At 37.1% G+C, this 24,839-nt stretch overlaps 2 protein-coding genes across 4 annotated transcripts in view; one reads left to right on the top strand and one right to left on the bottom strand.

The window, feature by feature from the left end:
- LOC119830422 (DNA topoisomerase 2-binding protein 1) overlaps nucleotides 1-11,255 on the top strand; it is a 16,059-nt gene extending 4,804 nt beyond the window's left edge. Inside the window, exons 6-25 of one of the 2 annotated variants that reach the window (XM_038353445.1) lie at nucleotides 309-430; nucleotides 840-1,015; nucleotides 1,443-1,540; nucleotides 2,125-2,241; nucleotides 2,627-2,854; nucleotides 3,429-3,603; nucleotides 3,968-4,102; nucleotides 4,670-4,845; nucleotides 5,123-5,295; nucleotides 5,441-5,640; nucleotides 5,924-6,112; nucleotides 6,298-6,411; nucleotides 7,136-7,273; nucleotides 7,685-7,833; nucleotides 8,151-8,252; nucleotides 8,635-8,688; nucleotides 8,900-9,182; nucleotides 9,633-9,769; nucleotides 10,013-10,437; nucleotides 11,033-11,255. In XM_038353445.1, coding sequence (XP_038209373.1) covers nucleotides 309-430; nucleotides 840-1,015; nucleotides 1,443-1,540; nucleotides 2,125-2,241; nucleotides 2,627-2,854; nucleotides 3,429-3,603; nucleotides 3,968-4,102; nucleotides 4,670-4,845; nucleotides 5,123-5,295; nucleotides 5,441-5,640; nucleotides 5,924-6,112; nucleotides 6,298-6,411; nucleotides 7,136-7,273; nucleotides 7,685-7,833; nucleotides 8,151-8,252; nucleotides 8,635-8,688; nucleotides 8,900-9,182; nucleotides 9,633-9,769; nucleotides 10,013-10,437; nucleotides 11,033-11,228 — 3,387 coding nt within the window. In that variant the 3' untranslated portion in view covers nucleotides 11,229-11,255. The remainder of the gene's footprint in view (nucleotides 1-308; nucleotides 431-839; nucleotides 1,016-1,442; nucleotides 1,541-2,124; nucleotides 2,242-2,626; nucleotides 2,855-3,428; nucleotides 3,604-3,967; nucleotides 4,103-4,669; nucleotides 4,846-5,122; nucleotides 5,296-5,440; nucleotides 5,641-5,923; nucleotides 6,113-6,297; nucleotides 6,412-7,135; nucleotides 7,274-7,684; nucleotides 7,834-8,150; nucleotides 8,253-8,634; nucleotides 8,689-8,899; nucleotides 9,183-9,632; nucleotides 9,770-10,012; nucleotides 10,438-11,032) is intronic. The other variant, XM_038353447.1, reaches the window with a different exon arrangement.
- Nucleotides 11,256-13,075: 1,820 nt separating this feature from the next.
- LOC119830457 lies at nucleotides 13,076-24,569 on the bottom strand. 2 transcript variants are annotated; one of them, XM_038353485.1, is made up of 6 exons: nucleotides 24,445-24,569; nucleotides 21,322-21,496; nucleotides 20,404-20,573; nucleotides 17,696-17,731; nucleotides 16,265-16,431; nucleotides 13,076-14,353 (listed from the first exon to the last, which is right to left on the bottom strand). In XM_038353485.1, exons 2-6 carry the CDS (start codon nucleotides 21,488-21,490, stop codon nucleotides 14,158-14,160), a joined length of 738 nt encoding a protein of 245 aa, XP_038209413.1. In that variant the 5' UTR covers nucleotides 21,491-21,496; nucleotides 24,445-24,569; the 3' UTR covers nucleotides 13,076-14,157. The 2 variants fall into 2 exon arrangements, with proteins under 2 accessions (XP_038209413.1, XP_038209414.1); XM_038353486.1 differs by lacking the exon at nucleotides 17,696-17,731.
- Nucleotides 24,570-24,839: the final 270 nt, after the last annotated feature.

Genomic DNA, 24,839 nt, shown 5'->3' on the forward strand with positions numbered 1-24,839 from the left:
CAAATATTACGACCCCATCATTTTGATTTATCTTATTACTAGAACTATAAGTGGTATATGCTGGTTTAATCGGTAATGACGACCTACGACCCCTTTTATGTATATATCCTAACTTTAAATTATTATAATACAAGATTTGCATCATTTTAAGTGTTTAATTTTTCATACCGTGTGACATCATATACATGTAATATATATTTTTTGAAAACTGTTGTGCTATTTTCATTAAAAAAATGTTCAGCTTAATTTCCCACTTACAACCAAAGATAAAAAAATAAATTTATTTTTATGTATTTTTTCTTTAACAGGTGACCACATCAGGGATATCAAAGCGCGAAAAACAAACAATAATGAAACTAGTCAATGAGAATGGTGGGACCTTCTCTGGGGCTTTCCAGAGCGAGACAACGGATGTTGTCGTTCTAACTAAGTGAGTCTTTCTGTAAATTATCATCACTCAGTTTAGTTTTGTTTCTCCACTGAATCAAGGCTTGTTGTAATGTACTATAATGTGCTATATATGACTAGTAGGTGCAGCTGCACCTTGTTTGAAGGTAACGGTTATCAGAGTCAATAAAATTATTTCATTAGTTCATCATTTAAGCATGTTTTTTTATTTCTTTGTTGATAATAGCGAATTCACTTAGTTTTGATTCCAATATTTTTTTTAAACTGCATTTACAGAACAAAGCTGTTCTACAATTAGACAAGATTAATATTTCACCATGAGACAATATGTCTTTATTAAATGTAGTTTATAAATATTGAAGAAAAATTTATTTATTAATTGTTTTTAGTCTTTAAAGTGTTCGAAATATCTTTTTATCGCGTTCATTTAGAGAAGGAATAGGCAGTGAAAAATACAAAGCCGCGTTGGAATACGGCAAAGCGTGCGTTCTACCGTCGTGGGTGATCGACTCCGCGGCCCGCGGGGTCGCGCTGCCATTGCTCAAGTACAAGGTCGCTGGAGCTTCTACCTCGTCGCCGCTTGCTGAACATAGACTGCCCGATATGAGTTAGTTGTGTGCTTACATTTGCGTGATATGAGTTAGACGAGTGAGTTATGTGCTTGGACATTTGCGCGATATGAGTGAGTTATGTGCTTACATATTGGCGTGGTATGAGTGAGTCATCTGCTTAGATATTTGCGTGATACGAGTGAGTTATGTGCTTAGATATTTGCGTGATATGAGTCAGCTATGTGCTTAGATATTTGCGTGATATGAGTGAATTACATGCTTATACATTCGGGTGATATGAGTGAGTTATGTGCTTAAATTTTTTTTTGTATGAGTGTGTGTCCTTACATATTTACAGTTGAATTTTCTTTTTGTAAAATCTATATTCCTAGCCAAGAAGAAACCTTAAACTAACTGTTTTTGTAATCCGAATTTTAAATTACTACATTAAACTAGACATGAAACAATATATTCTGCCTCCAGGTTTGAATTTCTCTCGAATAACCAATTTGAGACCGCCAAGTAACTTTGTGGATGAGACGCGATCAGCAGACATCACCGGTATCTCTGGACGGATGAAGGTATTTAGTATTTGTTTTTTTCACATTTGGGTACTGGTTTGATTTCTGGATTAGTTTGGCGATACAGACGCCATTTGTTTAATGTCAAAATAATTAAATACATAATTTCACTAGCTGCGCTTCGCGGTTTCACCCGTGGAAATCTGTATCCCGTAGGAATATCCGGATAAAAAGTTGCCTATGTGTAATTCCAGTTGTCCAGCTATCTACATACCAATATTCATTGCAATCGGTTCAGTAATTTTTGCGTGAAAGAGTAACAAACATACATACACATACACATACATCCATCCTCACAAACTTGCGTCTCATAATATAGTAGGACCTGTCTTGATCTTGAGTTTGAACATTTGTACATCTTAGGATGCTACTGATATATCTATGAAAATAAAAATAAAACTAGAGATTGCTTCGAGAAATGAAAAAAAAAAAAAATTGCCCGATGGGCTTATCTTATCGAATTTAAGTTAAAATTAGCTAAGCAGAGGGACATTGAAGAAAAATACGTGTATTTTCTATGATTGTTTATTTCATACTAGATTTCAATAAATTTTTTTAGTTATGTGATTTTATTCTATTTTCAGTTATCACAAGAATCTAAGAAAATGGATACATCAATGGATAGAGACATTATTGAAGCGTTTGAGAATTTTGACATGAGTCTCATTAAAAAGGCTGGACCTATTTTCGATGGATTTTGCGTGAGTGTTAATTTAGATTTGAAAAATGCAAATATTTTTTGTTGAAAGCAGTAGTTAAAATTAACATACCATTGAGTTGGGAATGCGTGCTGCGGGGATGCTGATTGAACCTTGATAGTTAATTAAAGTATTGTAAAAATACAACTAACTTATTCCATAAAAGTGTGTATGCCACAAAAAATACAGTCCAATTGAGAACTTCTTTTTTTGTAGTCGGTTAGTGAAATACTGTGTTTTAAACTGGTATTAATTATGTTAGCTTGCACTAATATTTATACAATAATATATGTACGCGACGCGTACGAGATGTGACTGATTGTCCTATAACGCCATATCCTCGAATTCGGTACTTAGGTAATAGTGATATGTGTGTCCGTGTGCACAGATCTGGGTGACGGGCGTGGAGGGCGCGTGCCGCGAGCGCGCCGCCGCGTGCGTGTCCCGCTGCGGCGGCGTGCGCTACGACTGCCCGCACGAGCGCGTCACGCACGCCGCCGCCGGCTCGCGCCGCGCCGCGCTCTCCGCCGCGCGCGCGCTGCCCGCCGCGCCCGTGCTGCGCGCCGCCTGGCTGCCCGACAGCGTGCGCGCGGGCAGGCCGCTGCCGGAGGCGCAGGTGGGTGCGGGGGGGAGGGGGCGCCGCGCCCGTGCTGCGCGCCGCCTGGCTGCCCGACAGCGTGCGCGCGGGCAGGCCGCTGCCGGAGGCGCAGGTGGGTGCGGGGGGGAGGGGGCGCCGCGCCCGTGCTGCGCGCCGCCTGGCTGCCCGACAGCGTGCGCGCAGGCAGGCCGCTGCCGGAGGTGCGGGGGGATGCCCCCTGGGGATGCTCCCACCGAAGAATATACTACACCCCCACTGAAGATCGGCGTGAAATAGTAGCATGCTACTGTGTTTCGTTTTGTGAGTGTGGGAGCCGGAGGCCTGTTTCCTGTGTTCCTTCCTTCCCAGTCCATTCTATATTCACGTAATCAATCCTTTCGTTACTCTGTAGCCTTAAAAGCGGGCAACTCATATGTAGCGGCTACATCTCTAATTGTGATTGCTTTCCATGAGGCACACCGTCAGCTCAGATGTCCGTCAGAGTAAAGATACTGACAAATACGATGTGACACGAGTCTCATACCTTCAATACCAATACATAGCGACAAATACCAGCAAAGAGTTTAAAACCACACCCATATATAATTCGCAGTACCTGATAGACACGCAAGCGACGACGCCGGTGAAGTCCCGCAAGCCGGCCGCGGAGCAGGCGTCGCCGATGAGCAAGCGCAACCTACAGCTGCTGCACGAGCCGCTCCACCTGCCGCCACCAGCGCCTGTACCAGCGCCGCCGGTGGATGATATTGTTCATCACTATTTGAGCCGTGGGTTTTAACAATTTTCTATACAGCTTTTTCTTTCTATACAGCTTGGATGAGTGGTCATGTATACTTGAAACTCCCCTGTACGTATAAGTTAAATAAGTTAAAAAAAAAATTTAAGTACGAAAGTTCCCTCTTCCTCATTTGAATGTGTGCAATAAAGTCCTATTATTACCATATTATAATCACCAACTCGAGAAAAATTAAGAGACTCACACAATAGCATAATTAGTGCATTGAGGCAAAATAATCTGTCATACGTTTGTTAGTCAAACAGAATTTTTAATTGAACCTTCCCGAAACATAAAATTTATAACCTATAACGTGTCGTTCCATAAATTAAAAAAAAATTATATTTATTTTATAGAGAACTTAGAACCGCAAGAGAAAACGCCAGAGCCCGTACAAATGCCGGTATCGAATGACGTCACCAACCAAAATCCTGATATCACGGAAGATATGGGAGACGAGCCCACAGAAGAAATGGAACAGATATTTAGTGGTGAGTTTTCGCTTTATTTTGACCGCCTCCTTGGTGCAGTGGTTAACGCGTGAGCGTAGAACCGAGGGGTCCTGGGTTCAATTCCCGGTGGGGACGCACGAAAAAAATGTCTCGGTCTGGCAGGACACAGAAGGTTGATCACCTACCTGTCCGTAAAGAAAATCGATCAGTGAAACAGATGTACATCATCTGCCCCATACCCCACTAGGGGACACGGGACTTCACTTTTTTTCGCTTTATTTATCACGTATAAGAAGATATTTATTCTCTCCATGCGACGAAATAGTAGGTACCTTACCTGACCATAGTGTTCTCGGTCAATCTACAAAATATTAACTCTAGATTATAATTAACTCAAGATTAGAATTGAGGTTGACAAATTTTTGATTAATAACATTTAATATAAATTACGTGTCACGTTGATTGTCCGCGATGGACTCCTAAACTACTTATCCGATTTTAATAAAATCTACACATTATGTGTAGTTTGATCTAACTTCAAATATTGGATTAAAAAGAAAAGGTAGATATTTTTACTTAATTTTCAAAAAATATATTCATTTATAGGTATCAAAATCGAAGTGCAAGGTCTAGAAGAGGAAGCGATAAGTGAAATAGGTGCGGAAGTGTCGGCGGCCGGAGGGTTGTTGGTGGCGAGCGGCGGTGGGGGGAGCTATCGGCTCGTGCCCCTGGACTGGGACTGCGATGATGATTCCATAGAGTACATCACCGTGTTTTGGATTGTGAGTAACGTTTGTTTAAAAAGTCAAAGTCAACTCATCCTACTTGACACATATACTCGAACTCATAATCATAAGTTTTCTAGAATAATTCTGCTACTGTTGTTAGCAATTGAAGTTACTTTTTTTAATTTCTATTTCAAGTGCCTCCTTGATGCACTGCACTTACTTTTCGTACGAAATGTTAACCCATATCTTTTATCTACTTTGTGGAATGTCAATGAATGAATGTCATTATTGTCACACTTAAATACAGTAACTATCCCGTATCATTAAACAGAAAGACTGCCTCAGCCAGCAAGAGCTGGTGCCGTTGCAATACTACCATCGGCCCGTGTCCATACCGCAGACTTCGGGGCCTGGCCCTTTACACGGGGTGGTGGCCAGCCTCAGTACTTATAGTGGTCTGGAAAGGGCATTCCTGGACGAGCTGGCCAAGCTATTGGGCGCTACGTGAGTGTTTCTTATACCACATACTCATTCTTGTTGTCTATGATTAATGGGTTTACTTTGGGCCTGAGGTGATTGAGACCATGTTGAGAAATAATTGCCCTTTTGAACCCGTTTCTTGAATTCCAGCAAGCTCCCGTTATTTCAGGACGCAGCTCCGCTTCTGTAGACGCACGACGGCCACGGCGCTCGCGTCCACGCACCTCATCTGCCCCACGGCCAGCGGCGACAAGTACCTCGGCGCGGTCAAGTGGGGCCTGCCCGCCGTGCGCGCCGCCTGGCTGCTCGCGTGCGCGGCGCGCGGCGCGCGGCTCAGCGAGCGGCCCTACCTGGTGGGCGCCACCACGGGTGAGTGTCACGCGTCACGCGTCACGTGCGCGCCGCCTGACTGCTCAGCGAGCGGCCCTACCTGGTGGGCGCCACCACGGGTGAGTGTCACGCGTCACGACCAACGAGCCAACGAGACCTGCGTGATACGTGACAATTGAACCTAATGAATTTATCTTTTCACGGTGCTTTGTTTTAGTGGTAGTTTTGAGACATTCTACTAAAATTATCAGTCAATTTTTTTTTTTAATATTACCGTTAGTCATTAAAATAATGATTCTATTATTTTTTTATGTAATTTCAGCACCAACTCTAGAAAATCCGGAAGAGTCCCCACAAGCCAATGAGAACGAAAGAGAGACGGACATAAATAGGCAAGAACAAGACAAGCAAAAAGAAAGGGACAAAGAAAACGAAATGTTGCCGCCCGCTGATACCAATGTGCCTAGAAAGAGTATAGCGCAAGACGAAACCCCAAAAGCTGATCAAAATGGTGATAAACGACGCTATATATTATACCGAAGTATTTTAATGCAACTTTTCTTTTACATATTTGATTGAAGACTGTTAACGAATAAACTTTACAGACTTTACATTCCTTATAAAAATGGTTTAAAACCCTTAGAGTTATTGTTTCGAATATTTAACTGCAGCATATAATATGCAGAACAATTTCAGACGACATGTCGCCCGCGTCCCGGTACATAGCGATGGCCCGGCAAGGTCTGCTCGGCGGAGATTCGCAGGAGACACCGAAACGTGTGCAAGAACTTCAAGAGGCGGATAAACAAGGTGACCTTTTTTTCTGGGATTCCAAAGACAAATCCTATTTGTAAGGATGTGTGTATGTTTGTTGATCTTTCACGCAAAAACTACTTAGCTGATTGCAATGAAATTTGGTACGTAGACAGCTGCACAACTGTAATAACATATAAGCAACTTTTTATCCCGATATTTTTACGGGATACCGACTTACGCGGGTGAAACCGCGGGGCGCAGCTAGTTTTGCCATAATGTAGAAGAAAAAGGTTCTCTTTTTATCTCCACTAATATCATAAAGAGAAACGTCTGTATTTTTGGACCGATTTCAAAAATTTTTTCACCATTGGACAACTTCACTGAGTGACATCGGCTATACATGTACCACGGGTGAAGCCAGGGCGAAAAGCTTGTATTATATACACCGCGCGGGAAAAACTACTGGACAGATACGAAAGCTTGGTGCCTTCTAGGTGGTCGTACTTAAATTTAGCGTTTCCTTTTCCTCACCGCTCCCCGTCCATTTCTTTTTTCCTGTGATCAATCCTTTCCTTGCCCCTTTCCCCTTAAAAGCAGGCAACGCATTCGCAGAGGTAGTGCCTCTGTGCATAAGCGGTTGTGATAACCATCAGGTGAACTACTAGCTCAGTTACCCGCTTATGACAGAAAAGAAAAAAAAGACTATTTCACTGTTGTATTTTAAAATGGGAGCATTTTTAAATGATCGTGTTTTCTTTTATTCCCACATCATGTACAGAGGTAGCAGTACGCACTCCAGACGAGGCTTTGTCCACGCCTAACTTAGCGGTGTACAGTCCCACCACGCGGCGCCGCTTGCAAGCTTTGCGACGCGGTGAGATGCCCTCTGACCCTGTGCGGACGCCGAATGATCCTTGTGAGTACAAGATTCGTGAAAGAGATAAATGATTAATGGCTAAAAGAATAAGTATGACAATGAAATTTAGAATTAGTTGTTTTTTAAATGAATTTTTTCTTTATCTCAGTATGTATCTCAATATATTCGCGCTAATTGTTAAATTTGCCTAAGATTATACATGTATATATATTAGATATGTACAGGTTATAATAATTGTTGTCTAAGCAGTAATTGATAAATAGATATTATAATAAATAGATTGACAATGCTCTTAACTACTTTGTGTATTTAAAAATGGAATAAAACTTTCATCTCCACGGCAAATTAAAAAATGGTAGATTTTGGTCGTCAAATATGTCTACAGAAGTTTTCTTGCTGTTAAGTATTTTAATTTTGAGGTTATAATTGAGAAAAATGCACATTTTTCAGTCGCGAGACAAATAGAGACCCCAGACAGTGGGTTCGGTGCTGCGTTGCGGCCGGGTTCGGGGCGGCTCTCCCCGGAGTCCAGGAAGAGATTGTGGAAGGTGGTCAATGAGCTGCCGTCGAAACAGGAACCGCCTAAGGATAAACAGACGGTAAATACTTGTTTGTATATGTTTATACTTAACAATGCATTAAATGCATTAAACACAATATGGCTTGAGTTTGAGATTGATAATTCGTTTCCCGTTTGAATTTTTCAACTGGGAAAAATCGAATCGAGTTTGAATTTATAAAAAGAATTCGAACAGCGATAGGCGCGATTTTGAAGTGATTTGAGCTAAAATAGAACTAGAAGTTAATAGAAATAGAGGTTAAGCTAAAATAAGAACACAACATACAGAGTACGAGATTATGTCTTCAATTCCAACTTTTATCATTTACTAAAAATCTTGCTTCTAAAACTCCGCAGCCGTTATCGGAGATTATGAACCGGTATCTCGCGCAGTTCAACGGCAGCTCGTCCACGCCGCCCTCGGGGCACACCGTCGCTCCCAGGAAATTGCACTTACAGGTGAGTCGTTGAGTGAGTGAGTGAGTGGGTGAACGAGTGAGTAGGGATTGAGTGAGTGAGTGCGTGAATAGGTGCATTAATGGGTGGAGGAATGAGTGAGTGGGTACCTGATATTGAAAGAATGACAAACTGAATAAAATTGTGCAACTTTTTGCACATTTTTTGTTTATTTTTGGTTCACAAATTAGAACTGATACAATTTTTTAGATAATGCTCTGTAGAGGAAGCTCTGTTTTAAAGTACTAATTGAATTTATATTGTAAACTTATATATGCTATATAAATTTGATGGACAAACAAAACTGTTTCTAACCATCGACTTAGAAACTATTAAAAAAGCAATTACTACATTTGTAATTACAATTACTACATTAACGTTTTAGGATGATGTCGAAACACCGCCTTCGAAGATGGCGAAAATGTCTCATAGTCATCAAGTAAGTGTGTAGTTTATGTGTAGTACCGTTGTTTAAGGCATTTTACTATTAATATCTTATATACCTTAGAAGAATTATATATTAAGCCGTATTTTCAAAATATTTTCGCATTTTGTAGTTCATGTACTAAATGTATAGTTAACGATAAAATTGGTGAAACGAATTCGCCTACTGTGTGACTATACACTTTAAAATTATTATCATCATTTAGAGCCCCAGCTGTATGAACATCAATGAGGACACTGACGGCAACAGCATGAGCAACATCAGCAACAACATCAACACCAACAGTAAAAACTACACCAACAGCAACGCCAACAATAGAAACAACATCAGCAACAGCACCAACACAAGCAGCAACACGAACAGCAGCAGCCGACCAAGCATCCCGGCGACGGTGGACGCGCAGTTACAGAAACTCAGCGCGGCGTTGAGCAATCGACTTAGTTCGCAGCGAGCGAAGCGAACGCGCGACTCTATTAGCGTCACGCCTGGTGAGTGATTATGAACCGTATGCCTTTGTGATATAGTCGATATTTGTTTGAAATTTTTTTTTATGTTTAAGTTAGGTCCAATGGGCATATACATATACTTAGCTAAGTTATATGTGAAAAAAATATAGAATTTAAGAATTTCGATTATTGGGCTGGATTCGAACCCGGGTCTTTCGTCTTATCGTCGCGGGTAGGTCCTAAACCGCTAGGCAACTATAATCCTTCTTCAGTACGCCACGCCATCTATTGAAAGCTAAATTAAAAGTTAAATCATTTCAACCATGATGAAACATTACTCTAATAATTGAAGTTTACAATATTTTATAGCTGTAACACATGTTTTAATTTTTAGCGTTAAGCTAAATATTTAAAAAAGAACGAAGATAACAAATTCTATATTCCTCATCCCTACAACCCAGTAGTTCTTATAATTAAAAATTGATATTTCAGCAGTCCAAGGTTCAGAAGTGGAAGCGGGTCCGGAATCTCAACCTAACACAGTGGGCTGGGATGATACCACGCCGCAGCGAAGTGACGCTGCCACGCAGCCGGAGGTCAAGAGGTTCATGCTGTCTTCCAATGTGGATGTGAGTTATTTGCATAGTTTTAGATGAATCATTACATGTGATATTTATGAATTGAATACAAAAAGCGAAGGAGACCGTGTTTTAGCTTAGTTTATTGTTCATATTTGTAATGTAATATCATTTACAATCCTTTATTTTATAATAAAAAATAAGCCTTTATATTTAACCTTTATTAAATATTCGTGGTGGTTATTAAATCCTCTTCAGCATTATTGAAGTGTGTCGTCCGATCGAACATTCCAGAATCGCGAGGAGATAATCGCAATGATAGAGCACCTCGGCGGCGCGGTGTGCGAGGGCGCGGAGATGGACGAGTCGGCCACGCACCTGCTGTGCGCGCTGCCCGGCCGCAGCGAGAAGATGCTCTGCTCCGTGGCGGCCGGCAAGTGGGTGCTGCACCCCGCCTACGTGGCGCGCAGCCGCGCCGCCGGCCGCTTCCTGCGGGAGGAGGAGTTCGAGTGGGGCAACCCGCGCGCCGCCGCGCTGCCGGCGCTGGCGGGCGGCGAGGCGGCGCTGGCGCGCGGCGCGCACCGCTGGCGCGCGGCGGCGGCGCGCGGCGCGCCCGGCCCCTTCGCGGGGCTCGCCGCGCTGCTGCACGTGCCCGCGCCGCGCCGCCGCCTGCTGGCGCGCCTGCTGCGCGCGGGCGGCGGCGCCGCGCCCGACCTACAGTCAGTGCACCGTTTTACCCCTACATACCTACTTATATTCTACTAACAATCCAACCCGGTTATATATATATAGCCTATAACCTTCCTCATTTGGCTATCTAACACTGAAAGAGTTTTTCTAATCGGACCAATACTTCCTGAAATTAGTGCGTTCAAACAAATTATCAAACTCTTCACCTTTATGATATTAATAAGTGCAAAAGTAACTCTGTCGGTCTGTCTATCTGTTTCGCTTTCACGCCTATACTTCTGAACCAATTTTTATGAAATTTGGTATGAATATTGAAATGAACTTAGGTAAGGATACAGGGTATGAAAGTTCGTTATTGTCAACCCGTACACTTTCACGCCTAAACCACTGAACCAATTTTGACAAATAGTCTATTCCTTGCGCAAGACTAAAGGCTACTCCTTATCGTGTTGCGCGATATAACCGAGTTCCAGTTGGGCGAAACCGCGGGCGGAAAGTGTCGATACGTTATAAGTTACGATAATGTCGCTCTTATTACCGTACTATAAGAGACTCCCTAAAAAGCTACATTAAGTATAAATATGAATCTTTAGGTCTGTTTGATGTTTGATATTTCTGTTCCAGGCCGCCATACTCCAACGACGAAGTGACTGTGTGCTTCGCGGACGTGAAGCGGCTCCCGCTGTCAGAGCAAGACGCAAGGTGGCTGGTCTCCAAGAGGATTCCCGTGTGCGCTCCCGTGCTGCTCTCGTCGTATCTCACTGAGGAAACACCCCCAAACCCTTGGGACCATTGTCTTCCAGAATTTAGACCTAATTGAATGGGAATAAAGATTATTTTTGCATCGGATGTTTGTTTTATTTGTGGTGTGTTCCAATATCGTCAAAATTAATTCTCACAATTTGTACTAAATAATTTATTTTTATTTTATTTTATTTATTACAGAAACAAACAGTCATTATTTACAAAGAGAAATACATAATATAAAACACAAATAGACCTTGAGTTTCATATTTTAACTAAATGTAGTTATTATAATATAACATTTTCAATGGTGTATGTAAATAATATGTACTGTGTTTAGTTTGTCATGTATAATTCTACTACAAATTTAGTCGTGCAATTTTTAAGTGTTCTATCGCTTTGTAATGCAGGCGCAGATAAATATAGCGAATTAGGACAGATGCAAATTATTCCATCTGTTGTTGAGTTATAATAAACCTGCTGTCAGAGTAAGGTGCAAGCTGGTCTCAAAGAGGACTCCCGTGCTGCTCTTGTGTCTCACTGAGGAAACACCCCCAAACCCTTGGGACTATAATCTTCCGGAATTGAGGTCTAATTGAATGGGAATAAAGATTATTTTTTGCATCTAATGTTTGTTTTATTCGTGTTGTGATCCGAAATTGTCGAAATTACGGTGCGCATTTGTTTCCTACGAATTTTGTCGTTGCGTAATCTTCAAGTGCTATTGCTTTGTAATTCAGGTGGAGATAAATGTTATAAATTTAGACACGTACAAATTTGTCCATCTATTGTTGAGTTATAATAGATAGTAGCTGACACAAATTTGTAAAAAGTAATATTAGAGGAAGGATACTTCATCACAAAAGTATTTAAGTAAAAATCCTGGCTAATAATATAAATGCGAAAGCGTGTTTTTTTTGTTTGTGTTACACTCCGTAAATGAGCAATTTTTTGATGCCATTTTAGGTTCTGTGTGTAGTTTGGAGGCTAGAAAGTGTCAAGAGACGATTTTGACTTATTTTTGATATTTCTTTTTATGAAAGCCCAGGTGTAAAGCTGAATATGTATATAAATGAAAGTCGAGAAAAAATAATGCTGGGGAAGGCATTTATATAAATTTTCAAAAGTAAAAGTCAGATTTCTGTTATAAAATATATTTTATTGCACATAGTTTACTGGTATCAGATTTTATAATAAATTTTAACATTCATACCCATTAACCAATAAAAGAACATTTCATTTATAAATAAACCTCATCATATAATTAGAATAGTGCTTATTTTTTCGAGGAATCATATTTCTCATCTCGGACCCGATAATAATGTGAACAAACTAATTAAACTAAAAAATCCCATACAACATTGTCATAGCAAAATAAAAAATATTACAAACTCCAATACGATAAACGATTAATTAACATTTTCCCTTAATACCTATAAAAACAATTACCAATATTGAGGAAGGTAAAAAGAAAACAATAAACAATAAACAAAAAATGGCACGATTTATATTGTAATTTTAAATAATTATTTTCAAGTCCACTGACCAGTAATTATATTGTAAAACAACCTTACCGTACCTACTGTTTAATTGCCAATAATATAGATAGCTAATTAAACATGTCCATTGGATATTCACGGCGAAATCTCACTATCGTTTTGGATATAATTTTTATGAAGAGACTAGCAAACCCGGCGAACTCCGTTTCGCCACCAGATGGCTGTATGTGAAAAATTATTTTCCCGCTTTTTTGTTCAAATTTTTCCTGAATTTTCTTTGCTATAAACCTCACGGAGCCCAAGATCTTTCCAACGAATGCAAAACCGTGGAAATCGGTTAATGCGTTCTGGAGTTATAGCGTCAGGAAGGAAAACCCGACTTATTTTTATATAGTAGATTTCAACATTAATCTCAAACAATTTTTAAAATTTCTGAAGGGGATGAAATCTAGCATTATCTATAAAGACATAAGTAATCCTAATTTAAAAAGATTTGATCCGGGACGCATATTATCTATAAACTAAAAAAAAATGTACGTCATTGAAGTTTAGGTGTCATTTTTTAAAACTACAGCGGAATCAGGAGGTCTTTTCTATATAGAAGAATCATGAAGTGTTTGTGGCGTTACTGAAAGCACTTATAAGTATTGTTTTTGTTGTGCACTTGAGATAAATTAATCATAATCAGTTGTTAGTATAAAATAAACGATTGTTGTGAATTGTTTACGAATATATCGATTATGAATTACGACAGTAATAATTCGAGTTGTCAAATAATATATGTATCTTACTTCTTATTGGATTCAACCCGATTACATATCGCAATTGATAATTGTTCTTATAAGTACCTATATTATTAAGATCACTTATATTTTATTGCTTATACAATTAATATATTTTGCAAAACAACGTGCGATAAGCATGGTTTGATATTGTTTTAAAATAAGTCTTTGGATTTTGTCTTAATGTAAATTAGCTACATAAAAGCGGTTGTGGAATGTTTGCTGGCTTTTAAACTTACTAAATCATTTATGCTGTTATATAAATTTGATTACTATCTATAACTAGGTTTTTTCCTTTAAAATATACACTGGTTAATATTTATTTATTAGCTAATTATAGCTATAAAAATCTTTTTGAGAATCATGATGTCGTTCATTCTTTAAATCTATTGATAGATTTCGTTTACTGGGGGTCATATTTGTATTTAAAAATGGAATTATATTCCAATATACTTTTTTTTAACTGTTTAACAGAGTCTATATAATAAATATCACAGTAAAATAAAAAAAATGTAGACGTCGGGCGTTTTTCTATCATAGAAAATCATAATTTAATCAAAAAGATCAACAATTCCTAAAATCTTAAGTTGATAAAACGTATAAAACCCACGCCAAGCATTTAATGCGTTTAAGAGTGAAATAGCATTACATAGATCGTGTATATACGAGCGAGATGACAATGTTTTACACTGTTGGCTCAGTAGTCCTATTAATTTAAATTAATTTAGTCAAATTTTTTCACCATAAGCTTAATACACCTATTTGTATCTGGTGGAAAGTCGAGACCGTGCTCGAACATTTCCTTCAGCGTCGCCTCAGCTATTGTTTCGAAGCCGCATTTCGCTGCCAGCTTCTGTGATGCTGGCCCTGTGAATACTGTTGTGGTTCCTTTGACACCGTAGAATTTGCATAGCGGCTCTCTAAAAAAAAGTTGAATTATTTTTTTTTGTTATCTATGGTAGTATTTGTAAAAAAAGTTACCTAGGTTTCCTATTTCTTGCCTTACTCGAGTCGAGGTCGATTAAATCAATGTAAGTATATGTTTTGAGTTCGGTCTTTAAATTTCATTGTTGAAATTGAATCTGTCAAAAAATGTACTAATTTAATAATGTTAAGCTGACGATTTTTTTTCTCATGAATTTTGATCTCAGGAACTACTAGACCGATTCCAAAAAATCTCGATATGTACGTGAGCCCTGAAAGCTATAGGCTTTATTGGCGATGATTAATGATTTACATACACCAGTTGAGATAACGTTTCTATACTATAAGCCAACTGTTGTCTGACAATTCCCGTCTGCTATCACGCGTACCTACAGATAAAATTACATGCATGACGCAAATTAAAAATAACTGTCTCTCGCGAGCGCATTATGTAGTAGTAATAAAAATTTTGCCGCAGTAATTACAGGTAGCACTATCTTATAAGATGTTATGAGATTATCATGCAATTTAGATTTATTTTGTTATACGCATTTATGATTTGTTTGTAAAATTTATGCTTGCGGTGAGTTGTCACCCGGATGCTTGAACCAATTCATGCCCTGTAACTTTATTCAAGCTTGTATGACAAATAAATTTCCATAACAATTATTTTGATATTAATACTGTTTCAATGAATAAAATGGCTGCTATTTTATTAAGTTGAATTGTAATGGTATTTTACGAACAAAAATAAACCACCCTCCCCTCATCCATTTTTTTAATTTATGTAGCTTGTTAGACTATTAAAATATTATGATGATGATTATAAATACAATTCATATGATTTCTATACGAGTATATGCGAAAGTTAGTATGTAATTATGTATTGAGACATACCTGTACAGCCGAAACAGAAAGAGTAATAATTATCTGTTAATACACCCGAAATCAACATAGTGTGTGAAGTCCCGTGTATGTGTGTACGTGTACTGGGGTATGGGGCAGATGATATACATCTGTTTCACTGATCGATTTTTTTTATAGACAAGTAGGTGATCAGCCTTCTGTGCCCTGCCAGACCGAGACCATTTTTTTTACTGCGTCCCCACCGGGAATCGAACGCAGGACCCCTCGGTTCTACGCTCACGCGTTAACCACTGTACAAAAGAGGCGGTCACGAAATAAACATAGGTTACATTATTTATATGTAATAGTTCAATAGGTCATTAAATGTTACATCTACTATTAAGCACCTGTATCTATTTTAAATCAAAGTTATCTTATCAAAACGTAAGATGAGTGATTAGGGACGTATTCTAAATATAACACAGAATTGATTGTATTAACAAATAATACCGCAATGTTTATAAAAGATAAACTTCGAAAGATAGCGTGGGATTGTATCATAAAGCAATTAAATGTTAGTATGGTAAGTCTTTATTCTAAACATGATTTTAATACTTTGTGTAAGTTCGAGTTTGGCTTTATCTGATTTCAATGTAGACTTATTTAACAAGGATTGATTCAAAAACTGTTACATCGAATTTATACTTTAAGATGAGATGCACTTTTACTGAATATTGGGTGTATATTTGCTATCCATGGTTAAGCCGGCCAGAGTCGGGGCAAGCGGATCGCTAGCACCTAAACATATATTTAGCTGTAACATTGTAAATTTTTTTTTAAGTTGTTTTTACTATATTGAACACACTTGATAAATTAAAAACGACCTTCAAACCGTGATTGCAGTAAATATTATACATTTCTATTCTTAAAAAATCCTCATTTATAAACTAATCCAGAACTAAATTAGCATTAACTAGCTGTCCGATCACCTTTATCATGAAATAATAGGTAACAAACACATTTCCTCACAAATTTTCGCGCTAAAAATACAATTATCTCACCTTGCAGCCAGTAACTTGGCGCCAAGCTTCGAGCCTCGGTATTCTCTCTTCACGACGAGTCCAAACGCATGTAACAATGTGTCCAATCCTAAGTACTTATGCGGATCCCTCTTTCTCTCAACGTAGTCCAAAGCTGCGAAAACGTTTTTCCATTTCGCACCGTTTATCTGTGGAATTGATATCAAATTATTGTTTCTGCTCGCTGCTGATTTTTTGCGTCAAGTATTTAAAAACGCGCATCTTCTGTTGTGAGATACATTGTGTTATTGCAGATAATATATCTCCAATCCAGGAATAGCATCAACCTTGTTGGTTATTTATTATACTTTTGGATCAGTGTGTAATCTGGGGGCCTATTCCCAGCAGTATCCAAATGTGATTCAAAGAAATTCGAACCTATTGAACACTGCATTGGTACGTACCAATTAAGTGTTAAATAGATTTAGAGATCAATAAATTTTTAAAAGAAAACTAAGACAACTAAGGCGAAGATTGCTGTGGATTAGTTTATTTAATCCCGATCGAAAATTGCAATCGATTTTGATAATACCATTCAATCCGGATGTGTTAAAACTATATGTTATATGATTTGTTGTAAAGTAATAATCCAAGATCGTGGTCGAATCAAAATCATTGTCGAATTGAAAACAAAATCTAGGTTTCATCAACTTTGTTCGTAAGGCTAAGTTCTGCATACCAATACATTCTACAAGACAAGCTTTAGCTTTAAGATTGAGAAGAAGCAGGTCGTAATACGGACCTAGATAAGAAGAAAACGAGATTATTGCACATATTATGTTAATTTTGTGTGCGTTGTGTTCGATAGAGTAAGATGCCGCTGCAGGCTGGCAAGAAATCATCATGCTACATCTTCATCATGCTAAGGTAGAAATAAATCAGTCGTTAGGTACTTTTCCGTTCAGAAGAACTAGGAAAGAATCATGCGCAAAGACTTCTTGCATTGCACTTTTAGTATTATTTATTTGAATGATATAAAACATACGAAATTGTTGTTTTGAAATAATTGCATTATATGCGCAAACCATGCGAAGAATAATCTTTTTTTTTACGTTGTTCTAAAATTACGGATGACTTAAATAAAAAATACACTACAAGAATCTTCATTTAATGGAGCATCGGTTATTAAGTCAAAATTTGAATTGATTGGAATGAAAAGAATCCTATAACTTTCGATAAGCTAAGCGATAAAGAATCACCGAAATCTATATACCTTAATAAAAAATCAATCATCGAAATGTTTGTACTATCTTTTCCCACACTGGAATTAGTAGTGATTAAAGAAGGCGGCTCCCGGACGGAATGTTGCAATCTAGTAGAGTAATTAGATAAAAGAAACGAGCACTGTACAAAGTCCACGATGCTGTTAGAGCATTCAAAGGATGCATAAATATAACATAGTTCGTAGGTTACCTTTTCTGGATTTATTGGGAATAATTGTTGATCCCACTGAAACAGAGGTAGGTAAGAATATATATTTGATATTCCTTTAATCTGACAGGGACTCGATGCATTTCTTGCATCTGTTCTACGGTATGTAGCCAAAAACACAAAGTTTATATAAGGGTGATCCTTCTGTGGGCTCTTAGAAAGAGGTTATTTTTCTTCATTTGCTATTGAGGGTTTTTATAGTATAGTTCTTCCGAGATTAAGCCATACCCCGGGTCACTCGCTAGTATGTATATATTCGAACAATATGCGAATGTGTGTGCTAGTGTGTAGAATAAATGTTGAGCGTGGGAATCGAGCATGCTCGATTCCAACGTGGCCCGGGGAAGGTACCATACCTCCACAGAAGATCGGCGTAAAACATAAGCGTGCTACTGTGTTTCGTTCGGTTAGAGGAGCCGGAGGCCTGTATCCTTTTTTTTTATGTCATAGCGGGCAACTGAGCTGGTGGTTCGCCTGATGGTAAGAGATCACCGCCCATGAACATTCGCAAAGGTAGCCTCTACGAATGTGCTGTGCTGCCCGCTTTTATGGGGTAAGGGAAAAGGAAAGGATTAAAGACTGGAAAGAAGGAATGGACTGGGATGGGTGAGGAAAAGGAAACGGGCCTCAAAATCCTTTACCCCTCCCAGATCATTATTTAATTCACGTTGCCAATCCTTTCCTTATCATTTACCAATTATAAACGGGCACTGCGGTTCGTGAGATTAACGCGTTTAAGTAAACTAACTCTTCAGTTTTTTTTATGTTAGTATAGCTGATTAATTGTCGTTGATAAATGGCAAGATTCGTTTATAGTTTATCATTGTCGGCCGCTGCAAGGTCATTTATTTGATAAAATGACACCATGAACGTGATTATTTCATATTGTCAAGTGAGTATCTTTATGTGTCTAGGTCATAATTGATAGAGGACTGCAAATGAGGTCAAATATTTCGTATACCATTCGTTTCCCTAGCATATCATGTGAATAGGCCATGTTCGTGTTGTCTTTATTTTGTGTATAGAAATTGAATAAAATACATTTTATGAAAAAGCCCTTTTCGAATTTAGAAGACAATCATTGATTATGCAAAGAAGAAATAGCCAGACGTCGGTCGTATTATCCATAAAACAGTCTCACTATTATTTTGTCAGATAAAACACGTTCTAATTCCGCGTCAGTGTGGAAAGCTGACGCTACGCTATGTCGCCGAAATGTGTTGAACTACGCGCAACAACTTTGTCAGATAGAACGCATATTGAGCGAGTCAAACTAGTACTATTTGGGTTAGCGCTCTGGCGCGCCAAGTACGCGTGCGGAGCGCGTACAAAACCATTCAGTAATTAATGAATCACTTTTGAATTTAGAACATGATGCATTCAGAGCGATGTAAACATAAATTGTTATTAGTACAAAAATTACAGCTAAGTACTTCCAAAAACTGGGCTACGTATTTCGCTTATCTGTTAGTTCAAATGGCAAATAACGTAAAAAATAATAAAAAAAAGGTGTGTGTGCAATTCACACACGATAGAAGTGAAACTTCAGTAAATCGACAAAAGAATGAGATGAATATATATAAAATAGTATGTATATATCTGTCTCACTCTTTACCGGCTTCATTCTACACATTTTTGTATTTGCGTCTCTTACCTGTCGTTTTTCCGTTGCATCAGCTTTGAAATCACAACGATTCTAAAGAAGTTTCACTTCAAAAAGTAATATTTTTTCAGTACAGTTTATAGAGCGGTGAAAGTATAGCCCTTAATATAATCCACCATGTATAAAATGACCCATTGAGATAATATCATAGATCTAGAAGTTATTTTATTAATTATATATGATTTCGTACAGATGCCTAACATCTTTACCTAAAGAGACATTAACGAGACTTTAAGAGTTAATCCTATTCTTAACTAGATTGCGTAGCAAAAAAAGATAAAAATAAGAGACGACGTATGTAGCAAAGTCCTATAGCGATTTTATTTTACATATATTGGACATACCTATGACGTTATAACAATTGAACTTTATTCATTTGTTTTCAATGAAACGACACGTCTTCAAGGCTTAGGCCATAACAAACCACGGCCACGGGTGGTTTGGCAGACAAAGATCGAACTTTCGTTTTTTTATATGGAATATAATTATGGATATATATGGAATACTAGCAAACCCGGCGAACTCCGTTTCGCCACCAGATGGCTGTATATAAAAAATTATTTTCCCGCTTTTTTGTTCAAATTTTTCCTGAATTTTCTTTGCTATAAACCTCACGGAGCCCGAGACTTTTCCAACGAATGCAAAACCGTGGAAATCGGTTCGTGCGTTCTGGAGTTATAGCGTCAGGAAGGAAAACCCGACTTATTTTTATATAGTAGATTACATGGAATATATATTACAACCCATCAGGACAGTTGCCTGCACAGGACAGTTGTTGCTGGCATCCAATCAATTATAATTATTTTTCATTGAAACATAGTACAATGTTCCTGTATATGGAAAAAGATTATTTAAAAGAGTATCTATCTAGTATCTTGACAATTCAACTCGGTAGAAGAACCTTCCGAATCGGTTGTAGTTTAATATAAATTTATTATTCATAAACATTTGTATGTATACTTTATACATGAATATTTTTTTTACTATGAGTTTGGACATGCCGGATTTCATGATGTAAAACATTTACCTCGATATCTGGCACAGTTTCGCCTACAGATGCTACCACACACACGTTCACAGCAGCCAGTATCTTCTTGTCCCCCTCCCAGGTATACAGGGCAAGACTCATCCTCTGAGCTAGGCATTCCTTCCAGAACTTCCTCATATTGATCAGGCTTTCCTCGTCTTCCTGGACACCTGAAAGCATTTGCTGGTGTTACGGATTACTTGGGTCTAGTTTAAATTTTAGATAAAAAGTATTAGTGTTTTAGAAATATCGAGAAATTTTAACGAATAGAAAAAAAGATTATCGACATCAATACACAGATCAAAATTAAAAAAATCATGGATTTTTGAGGCCAAAAAGTAATTAAATATTAAAGGATATTTAAAAAATTCTTCGTGAGGTATCAAATTAATTAATTGATTGGCATTAAAGCTGAATAAGATAAAAAACCCATTTATTTAAAAAAATAGAATTCGTTTAAATTTGTAGTTTTATAGCATTGAAATATAGTTTTATATCCTGCCTCGTGATCAAATTTTTTCTATTCTTTCAAAATTTCTCATTTATAAAGCATTTCAATGCTATAAAACTAAAAATTAAAATTTAACAAAGGCCGCGTTCCATCGATACAATATTGTAATCATTGAAATAATGTTTCGTATTGGTTGTGATGGTTCTTAATCATCTCAATAGATGGCGTGGAGTGCCCCTTAGGCACATGAAACCGAAAGAGTAGAAGAAATTCGATTGCTGTGGCAGGATCACGGGTGGCCGAGAGGCTAGGCGTTGCTACGGTTAGGCAAGAAACGCAGGTTCGTATCCTGCCTCGTGATCAAATTTTTTCTATTCTTTCAAAATTTCTCAAATTTCTCAAATAGAATTCGATCAGAATTTTTCATTAAATTAATTAAATAAATGTTCTCTATAAAATATACTTACGGCTAACCAAGCAGAGCATTTCATCAGCGCCAAGGATACCTAGCAGGATATCCAAGGCCTCTTCATCGTCACGCGGGTCCAAGTCCTGTAGGACCCACTGTTGGTCGTTCACCTTCCATTGCTCCCACACTCGGGGGCATTCAGCATCCCAGGTTCTTTTAAATGGCATATTTATCTACATGGAAACAAAATTTTCATCTAAATTGAAAAATTTTCTAAAGATAAGATAAATCCGTTCAGCCATTCTCGAGTTTTAGCGAGACTAACGAACAGCAATTGATCTTTATATATAAGATTTTTGCTTAACAGCAAAAGTACAGCTTTGTAATAGTGTAAAAAATACACAGTTAAATCAACGTACTTATATTTTAAATTGAAATCAAGCACCATCATATGCAATACGCATGTACAAGATTTCCAAATATCACACTATAAATTACATTGTTATCCCTTGTATCTTGTAATTTTGTAAATACAACAAACGATATTTACAACGCCAACATTACGCTAGTCATAATTAACAAATAGACTGAAGGGCGCTTGCGCAACCGGCGTAAAGTCCTTTAAAATACTTATGATTGTCATATATAAACGATGAACTAAATTGTGATTACTTTAAAAGAAAACCCTTAATATGAAAATTGAAATAATCACTGACGAAAACAATAAAGATATATTTGATTACTATAAGCGTTTGAAAAAGCGTTTGACAAAATTTTATCCATTTTATAATTGTAACATTGATTATTTGCCGCCATTTGTGATAATGTAGCCTAGGTTAGTCTCAGTTTGTAATTCTATCCAGGACAATAAAGTTTAAATAAATTATTGTCAATATAGGTCAATTATATTAGTTGTAGCCGAAGGTCGGATCCAAATTTCTGTATATTATATTCATAAGAACTTAATTTTATGCTATTCGATGTTAGATCCAAAAGTAAACATTCTAAATTTCAATTGAAGTATTTGTGGGACCGGATCAAGTACGCAATTTCGCTGTCCTTGCCCTTGCACTTCACAGAGTAGTGACAACACAGAGAACTATTTCACAGAGTAAGGACGCAGAAAAGGCGCGAGTAGACCTACAGTTTAAATCACAATTTTCTAGAAATTGCTATAATAACAAAAGCTCTTTCAAATTCCATGCAATCATTTAAATCGTCTTAAATTGTTTGTAAACCTCTCGATTCCTGTAAATTATTTGAATAGATGTTTTAAAATGTTTTCAAATATTATGAATCTATTTAAATAACTGATATCTATTAGTATTTTACGTTAAATAGATCGTTTATATAGTAGATGGTTTATTTTAGTTGCTATGACCCTAACCAAAGATGGTATTTACTTTGCTTGACCAAGAACTTGGGGAGGTCAAATTTGTACGAGAATAAGGTACTGTAACTCGATCATTTAAGCAGTCAAGGTGTTGAAACACGTGTAGAGAACTGCAGTTAGTTTTATATTGAGAAAGGTCAGCTATTTATATAAAGTACCAACTAGCAATCGAAATCTCGCACACTGTTTGTCTTAGAACAAAAAATCTGTTATAATATTATGAACGTTTTGTATTCATTCAAAATTTCAGGAGATAGAATTAGTTTAGTGTGACCTTTGTTTTTCCTGAGTTCAACCGAGCAGAGATAAGGGATAATTTTACATATATTTCATGAAGTCAAACTAGTGATACAGATTCTACAGTAGGCACTGTAAATATCAGTATCTCATACAAAATATGTTTTGCATTTAAAACTACACAAATAAAAAAGAAAACTGCATCTCGGTTCGCCCGCCAAAAGCGATAAATAACACTAATTTAACTACATGTGTGCGTGCATCCCGAATATTTTAATTAAACGCAATTTAAAAACAAAATCCTTGATATTGTAGTAACAGCATTTGAGTTTAGAATAGAAATATATCAGAGATACATCGAAGAGTATAAATTTCATTTTTATTTGTCATTTGTTAAAACTGTCAAGAAATTTTACATGACTTGGCTGGATGCCCGCACTAATTATTAAATTTCATAGTCATTTATTTATACCACCGATAAAAATAGATATATATATCACGATTTCATTTCTTTGTTTATTCGGTATTCAAGTAGACTTTCATCAGTTTCATTCATAAAATTATACATTTAAAGACTTGCTGTAGTAAAATATGTGGAAATTGTTATTCATAAAAGCATCTTAGAACAAAAAAATATTTTATTAACTTATTATAGAGAGGCTGGATCCCTATTAGAACAGTGATGTATTGTAAGAAGTGGCTGACATCTCTACCTGAATACGCAGAATTTTTTTTGGATATAAATTGTTTTTATGTAGGTAATATCTCCGTACCTAAAGGGCAAAACGACTAAGACTTCGCCCGTTAAATTGTCTGTATGTCTGTCTTTGTCTGCTTTCCTCAGTCATTAATTAGATTGGTGACCATTTTTTGTAGATTCTCTTATTTTTACGGAACCCTAAGTGCGTCAAGTCCGGCTCCTTGCATTTAATTTAATTTGACACTGCAAAAAACTCATTGTCATAATTGAGAAAAAAGTGTTTGTCATATTAATTTTGAATTAAATTATTTATTTAACAAATGAATTGACATTGTTGCAGATAAAATAGTGTTTAAGAAAGTGTTTTGAGAAAGTTTATTGGCTGACTTCAGTGTAATAGTAGCAATTTGATGAATAAACAAACTATGATATAATTGCAGTGTTGCATTTTAGTTTAAGAACAGGAAACTTTGATGAATAAACAATTTTATCAAACGCCATAAGCTCACAGAATACCTTAACTAAAGTATGGGTAAAACGTGCGAAAGACTAAGTATTTATATGAATAAGACCGAAAGAATATGTTTTAGTATAAGAGGTAAGATTTAAAATCAATGGCAACTAAATATGTTTTATACGTCTATTGTTCTGTCAATGTTGGTAAATAAATTCTTTCAAGACATTTATTTTATAATCAGACATTTTAAACAGTAATAAAAATGAAACGGTTATAATAATTTTAGCACATTAAATAATATCTATTATTCATATATGTCCACCCAATTTCAAAACGAAAAATAAACAAGCATGAATTAATAATTATAGCATTATAAAAGAATATATAGACTCACCAGTGGTTTAATACACGAATCTCTCTACGAATACTAATAATGTATTGTATGATGTTTATTTCATACAAATAAATTGTTTATTAATATACGAGTTCTCCGCTCGACGGCATATATCATACTCCACGAGCTAGACTAGCTCTCAGATATAAGGCCTTGGTTGGAAGAAAAGTTTAGGCCAGATTCAGACTTGCGACTTTTATTAATGATTTATAGTTTAAGTTTGTGTGTTTATCCTTTTAGTTACTTTTTGTGTGTAAATCGTGATTCTTAAAACATAAATTACCTAAATAAAACAGTGAACAGTGTATAAAGTTTGAGTTAAAACTCTGCGATAGTGGTCGTTTAAATACAAAAATGTAGGTGAAGCTAATAAAAGCTTGTTAATGAGTATGATT

The sequence above is a fragment of the Zerene cesonia genome, chromosome 11 (genome assembly GCF_012273895.1).
Source record: "Zerene cesonia ecotype Mississippi chromosome 11, Zerene_cesonia_1.1, whole genome shotgun sequence".
Taxonomy (NCBI): Eukaryota; Metazoa; Arthropoda; class Insecta; order Lepidoptera; family Pieridae; genus Zerene; species Zerene cesonia.

Excerpts from the sequence above, each read along its gene's own strand:
- LOC119830457 (XM_038353485.1), bottom strand. The coding sequence starts at position 21,490 with ATGCCATTTAAAAGAACCTGGGATGCTGAATGCCCCCGAGTGTGGGAG. Across the intron at positions 20,574-21,321 it reads AATGCTCTGCTTGGTTAGCC|GTGTCCAGGAAGACGAGGAA; the intron begins GTAAGTATATTT and ends AAATGCTTTCAG. Across the intron at positions 14,354-16,264 it reads GCCAAGTTACTGGCTGCAAG|AGAGCCGCTATGCAAATTCT; the intron begins GTGAGATAATTG and ends ACTTTTTTTTAG.